The following is a 7,127-nucleotide window of genomic DNA, read 5'->3' on the forward strand; positions in this document are numbered from 1 at the left end:
AGTTAGAGACTTTTATCAAAATGAGGAGTTTACTTGGTGTAACAAATCAAGTTTAAGGGGGTGTTGAAAAGTTTGTCATTATTAAACTTTATTTGTGGCATTTAGTGTGACTTTTGGATTTTGTGACTTTTAGTTTTTTTTGTAACCAATAGTGATTTTTGAGTTATAGGAGTTATGTGAGTAATGAGCATTTGATGACATTTATAACTTTAAACCATTGACATTCCTATGTTATGTTAGTAAGCCTATATAAAGACATGTTTAGTTGAATGGAAAATATATATATTTCATTTTTCATATTTATCCTCCACTTTTTTTTTCTAACAAATTAAGGTAAATGGAACAAAACATTCAATAACTTAAAATTTATGTAATTATAGTTTCAAATAGCAATCTAAAAATGCTGCAAAATCGGTTACAGAAGTTGTAACATAGATGAAAAAAAAATGTTGCATATTAATCGACAAATTTATTGTATAAGATCAGAATCGTTTTAATAGTAACGCATTTGTTAGGTTTTACCAAATATTAAAACACTTACATAACCATTGCAAATTAGCATAGGCCTTCAAAATTGTTGCTATGTAAGTAAAACAAAATGTTGTTACAAAACAAGAGTTGAAGCAGTTTTTAAATGTTGTTCACAATTTTCTAACCGTTGCAAACTCAGCCACAGTTAGCTAACTGTTGCATTATGAGAGGAAAAATCGTTGCAATAAGGTTGTCTATCGAAGCGGTATTTTTGGTGTGATTCCAGCGTTTCTCAAAATCACTGCAATAGACCTCTCAACACTGCCAGTCTTTAAACCGCTAAAAAATGTCTTCAGCGCTAAATAACTGTTGCAATTGCTCAAAAAAAAAAAAAAAAACCCTACTATAGACCTTTTTCTTTTTTCATGTCCTTCACATCTTTTTCTCTCTAACGGTTTAGATTTATATATATATAGTGTGTGTGTATATATATATGCTCAAGTTGACTAAAACTCAAGAGCAAAAACCCTATTTTTATTTTTTTCCATTTTTTAGTGCACAGATATAACTCCCAAAATAATATATTATATATATAACAAGAAGAAGTTTTAACAATAATCAGCTAAAGCCATTAAGATCAAACATCTTGCAAGTAGTAGAAGCCCCATGATCATTATTACTAATTAGTTGATCCTCTCCTGCATTCAAATCCATTCTATATCTAAACCCCGTCTCCACCACTTTCTCCTTTTCTACTCCCTCCTTTCTTTTACTCCCAAATCTCTGTCCCTCCGATGGCGAATACCCATTATACCCTTCCCCCTTCTCCCCTTGCACCAGTCCAATGCTCATGGACAGCCCATGAAGGTGGTCCACACCGGATGAGCCACGGTCCGCATAGGGTCGGAGTGCCAAGTGGCTATTGTGGAGCAAGACTTGCTGGTCTTGTTGGTCCTTGGAGCCGCCCTCGCAAGAGGTCAAGCAACTGTCCATTGAACAATCAGGGGGCTGGCTTTGTTGAGGACATAGCCTTTGGCTTTGGGTTTGACTTTGGTTTTGGTTTTGGTGGTGTAGCTCTGGAAATGCTGCGGTTAGGCATTGAGTGGAAACTTTAGAGACCAATTCTGAAAGCTGCACTTTGGCAGCTTCAAGTCCTACTGTCCCTAAGTTTTGTCTTCCTAGTGTTTCTTGTGCTTTCTCCAATACTGTTTGGAGATACTTCCCTTGTGCTTCTATTCTCAGTTGCAAATGTCTTTGTACCTGTTTTTTTTCCTTTCATCAGTATAATATATCATGGAGCGAAGAAGAGGGTGTGTAAATGTAAATAAATATATATACAAGTTATATAAAGTATATACCTCGAGTTGCTCGTGTAGCCTTTTCTGCACTTCGATTTGCATCTGTATTGTTTCACTTATTTGAAGGCTTCTGGAAAAAAGGGTGTAATTGTATATAAGACACTACTAGTACATCTTAAGCTGTATTTATCTTTGTGTAACTTACCAAATTATCCAATCATAACTAGTCACATATAATTTTTTATTTCTTTTACAAATATTTTAAGATAAGAGCATTTTAGAATGTCCCATATATTGTTCTAAGTAAAATGATAACCTGACGCGGAGTTTGTTGATTAGTCCACTAAATTTAGCTTCTTAAACAAATATTAAAAGATAATTATGCTCCAATCTTTCTCTAAGGAAAAATATTGAAAAAGAAAATTAATTAATTAATTAATTAAGGGGGCGTACTTGTTGGATTGGGAGGAGGGCTGTGGGGCGACCACTATATTGTTAGTGCGAGCTGCTCCATTTGCCTCTGCCAATCTCTGGTCTACAGAAACACCCACCGTTCCTACACGCCAACCCATACCTATTTCAACTTCAGTTCATATATAATATATATTATAAAAAACCCACAAAATTATTTAAATTATTTTTAACATATTCTAATATATATGCATTTTTTCTTAGTTAAATTACCAGTTTTATTTGTTCCACTTCCACCATTTGCTTGTCCATGCAAATTCTTGCTTAGTCTGTATTTCTGCATTAAAAAAAAAAAAAAACCACATCTCTTAAATCTCCATTAATTTTGTACATCGAAAAAAAAACATATACTTAATTATCTTGATAAAATTAGCACCACATCCAAGAAATCGATACGGATTCAAAAGCCAGATGATTATCAAACAAGATTTTAATTAAACATATTATGTACCTGAAGATGGCTTTTCAAGTGGTATAAAGTAAGTCCAGGAATGCCCATGATTTTCATCACTGTTTTAGGGGTGGCCTCTACAAATTAAGAGAAAATTCAAGAAATTAGATTTTTTTTTTTTTTTTAATAAAGATGAAATAAAATAAAGTGAGCTTACTGTCAGCCCCTCCCAGCTGATTAACAGCTTCAACAAAACGGTCATGCAAATCAGGAGTCCATTTAAGCCTAGGCTTAGCGTCAGTAGAAAGAACAAGCCCTGAATCTCCAGGCCCATTCCCTCCTTGTAGAAACATATGCCTCTCTGATGAATGAATGCTCTTCCCTCTATGTTGATGATGGTACATTCTCTTCTTCTTCTACTCTATCTAAATTTTTTTTCACATCGGAACTAAAAATAATAAATAATAATTCTAAAAAATATTTATTTTTATTAAATAGAGGGTTAGAAGAAATGAAAATTATTACCTGATGGATATGAGTTGAGAATGAGGAAAATTGATTGAGAAAGAGAGGTTTATTGGAAAGTACAAAGATGAGTACTAGACAATACAGTCTTGGGTAATAATGAAAAGGCAAAGGGGAGAGAAGAAGCTTGAAGTTGGGGTTTGGATTTTGCTTATTATCTATTTATTTTCCCTCTCAAATGTTGGTTGTGTTGTGTTGAGAGATCAAAGGGATGGGGGAAGGAAGGAGGACTTATAAAGCGACTGCCCAAAGGAATATAATCTTACAACAAAACAAACACACAAAAAGAGAAAAACAATAATTTTCTTTTTTTCGTTCTTTTTTTTCTTTCTTTCCTTTTAAATTTTTATTTTTAAATGATAATTGAAATAGGTAGCACTTTAGAACTAATAATTAGAGTCACGTTTACTTCTCTATAATCAAAATTGTTGCAATCATAATAGATTTTTTTTATTATTCATAATTCACGGAATATTACTTTTCATGTTACGATTCACGAACTAGGAAGTAAATGTGACCTAAGTGTATAGCAACATTTGAAAAGAAGTGCAAATATAGCAAAATCTATAAGTAATAGATTCCAAGAATTAAATCTAAATTTGGTACGTTTATTAATATTTGGGGGCGTTTGGAAATGTGTTTGAAAGGAGTTGAAGTAAGATGAGATGGTTTGGGTTGGGTGTTTTGAAAAAAAGGAAAAAGTAGGAAGAAAATGGCATTTGAAAAATGGTTAGAGAAACAGGGGAGGCCTTTCATTTGGTGCGAGAATCAATCCCATTTGAGAAAGGAAGGAAGCTAAGGAAGGAAAGGAAGGAAGAGGAGGGAGAAAATAATAAAAAGAAAATTCGTTTTTTCGTAGAGGAATTGGAATTGGAATGGGATTCCCGGAATTAGGACAAGGGAACTTTGTGAGTTTTTTTTTCTTTTTTAATTTTTATTTATTTTTTGTTAGAGGTAGGGAATCCACTGTCGCTTTCGTTCTTCAAACCCCCTTCCTTCAATCCAAGATTCTTTTGTAAATATCGTATGGATCCCAGTTTTCCCCCCTTAGTTTTCTTTGCATTTCTCCCATCCCCACCCCTCTATGGGTTGTCAAAATCTCCATATATATCCATCTATTTATAATTTTATATCTATCTATATAAATATCGACTAAGAAATTAAAGGTCTAAATCATCCACCTCCTCGTATATTATTGAAAAGGAAACATTCATCCATGTCAACTTTCATTTTATTTCATTATACAATTTATTATTATTATAAATATAGACATGTGACTCAGCCAAAATATTTAGCTATGCAACTATAATGTGATATACACAACGATATGTATTTTATTGGCCTTTTTTTTTTTTTTTTTTTCAGCAATTCATTTTACGTATCAGTAAAAGTTATTTTTCGTGTAATATATATCAAAATGCTAGATTTAAAAGTTTAAGTTACATATTATTTTGGTTCTTAATCAAAGGTATGAGATTACAAAGTTGTTAATAGGTTTTAAGACAAGATTTTACTTCATAATTTCTTGTATAAATACAAATATGACAAGTTATAAAGCGGCAACATGTTAAAATAATCATATTTTCTAAAATCGTTAACATGAGTAAAGTTTAACTAATGTAAAGTTTGTATTATCGTTTTTTAGTTAGGTATTCGATTTTTTCTATCCTACATATCGTAAAAAAAACATTTAAGGTAAAGCTATTACCCTTTTCCTTCCTTTGCTTTGTTCTCTTGCTATTAAATCATTGATCTATTACTTTTTATGGAACTATATTAAAATGACTATGACCTGAGAGTTTTTTTTAAAGGAATAGCTTCAAAACCGTAGGATCATAACTTAGAACCCACTTAGTAAGATTTTGAAATTAAATATATTTTCTCACGGTTTCTTATAATAATTCACATTTTTTTTTAAGTAAAAGAGTTGAATTCTAAACAAAATTATTTTTATAAAAATAAATTAAAATTAAAATTAGTTTTTGAAAACACTAGTAAAAAGTAGACAACAAATTAAGAAATCTAAAAGTAGAATGAGTGGTTCATAGGCTTAGTTTTCAAAAACTAAAAATCAAAAACCAAATAATTTATCAAACGACACATTAGGATTATGCATTTACAAAGTAAATCCAACAAGGTAGGATATTGTATGAATCAAAAAGGATATATTATATTGTACTGGTTTGATCGGTACTTCCTAGTATCAAAATTACTGGTAGATAGAAAGCTTAAGCCAATAGATTAAGATAAATATACAAAACACCGAGACTCACCATTCCGACGTGCGAAACAATGAAAGTGAAGATCAGAAGACCATCGTCCGAGAATTTAGAAGAAGATTCCGAAGAAGACCAAAAGCACCCAAAACTGGGAGTGTAAGATTAGATACATAGGAGAGAGAGATGGAAAGAAAGAAAGAAAGGAATATGGAATAAAGGAATCGGTTCTCTTTTGTCTGCTTCAGTAAGTTTGGTACTTATTCAGCTCATAAAGAAGAAATATTAATAATATATATATATATAACAATAACAATAAATAAACTAAATAAGTAAAATTAAAATTAACAAGAAGAAGAAAAGAAAATAAAAGTTCAGAAATAGTTGAAAATAGGAACAAAAATAGGCAGGCGGCCCCGTCGAATCCAAAGGCAGCAAATGCAACAAGGCACAAGTGGGACCTCCAACCAATGAATTTTTTCTTTTTTAAACAAAAAAATATTTTTATTATTTTTGTAAAATCTCATAAATACAATTCAGACTCGTGGCTTGCTTGGCCGGCTTTCCAGATTCGCAGATTTATTTTTCAATTTAATTTTTTTTTTCTGTATGAATCTATACATACATGCACTCAATAAATTAAAAAAGAAAAAAAATCCCTTAATTTCTCTCTTCTTCTTCATTTTTCCATCTTGATTATTTATAATTATATATTTAATTTAAAATGATATGATAATCTAAATATCCTGATGAATAAGGTTCTGATCCCTCGGGAATTAAACGCAATCTTTCTAGCTAAATATGCCTATCTATCACCAATACTAAACTAAACTAATGGGGTGGTGAAAATTGATCAGAGACATGAATTTTAATCAAAATTAATTAATTTCATATATATATATATAATATAAAAATATTATATTGTAAATGTTGTATAGTTAGAGAATATATTTATATATATGGAGTTAAGTTTGGAGGAATCTAAGAATTTTTGGCTTTAGAGTTGAAAAGCAAGGAATTCCCAAACAGTAAGGTGGTGGCATGTGGATAGGGAATATATACACAAAAAAAGTTCAAGGATTTGGTGCCCTTTTCCCAACTTACTTCTTAACTTGTTTCTTCACAACATTAATATGTCTATTCCAAATTAGTTACTTAATTTCTCTAACCCTAACCCTAACCCTAACCTCTCATTCTCCAATATCAACTTTATCCAAACCCCAACTCTTCCATTTCATGCATCTTACTATTGTTCCTCATATCAGATAATCTAGAAATAACATGTTAATAGAACTAATGGATACATATCATGATTAAGAACAAACACATAACCTATTATGAAATCGACAATTAAATATAAGCAGATAACGTACATAAGCAAAGAATCAACAAAGAGATTTACTTAGTTCAATAATTACAATGTGTTAGCTAGCTACGTCAAGAGGTAGAGGAGAGACACCTCTAGAGATAGAATTCTTATATAATGCACTTTTCAAACTATAGGATTGAAATTGTAAATAACGAAAATAACATAAATACAAATAAACTTAGATATTCCAATGAGACCTTCATGCTTAGTTATTTGGAACTCTTAATAATAGATTCAAGGCATTCTAATAACATAACTTAATATATAAAAATTCAAGGGAAAGGATGATCAATTTTGACCATGGATTTGTCGGGTTGTAATAATTTGGATCATAAACTTTTCAATTTCATCAAATTTGAGTGTAAACATACATAAATGTTGCAATT

The 7,127-nt window shown here is 31.1% G+C and overlaps 1 protein-coding gene across 3 annotated transcripts; it reads right to left on the reverse strand.

Moving 5' to 3' along the window:
* Positions 1–973: 973 nt before the first annotated feature.
* On the reverse strand, positions 974–3,380 carry LOC120089734 (myb-related protein 2). Of its 3 annotated transcripts, none has more exons than XM_039047106.1 (7): positions 3,157–3,380; positions 2,849–3,056; positions 2,692–2,768; positions 2,454–2,517; positions 2,223–2,343; positions 1,830–1,899; positions 974–1,731 (listed from the first exon to the last, which is right to left on the reverse strand). In XM_039047106.1, the coding sequence occupies exons 2-7, from the start codon at positions 3,033–3,035 to the stop codon at positions 1,090–1,092; spliced, it is 1,161 nt and encodes a 386-aa protein (XP_038903034.1). In that variant the 5' UTR covers positions 3,036–3,056; positions 3,157–3,380; the 3' UTR covers positions 974–1,089. The 3 variants fall into 3 exon arrangements, with proteins under 3 accessions (XP_038903034.1, XP_038903036.1, XP_038903035.1); XM_039047108.1 differs by having other exon boundaries at positions 2,223–2,325; positions 3,157–3,377; XM_039047107.1 differs by having other exon boundaries at positions 1,090–1,731; positions 2,849–3,079.
* Positions 3,381–7,127: the final 3,747 nt, after the last annotated feature.

This window comes from Benincasa hispida, chromosome 11 (assembly GCF_009727055.1).
Source record: "Benincasa hispida cultivar B227 chromosome 11, ASM972705v1, whole genome shotgun sequence".
NCBI lineage: Eukaryota > Viridiplantae > Streptophyta > Magnoliopsida > Cucurbitales > Cucurbitaceae > Benincasa > Benincasa hispida.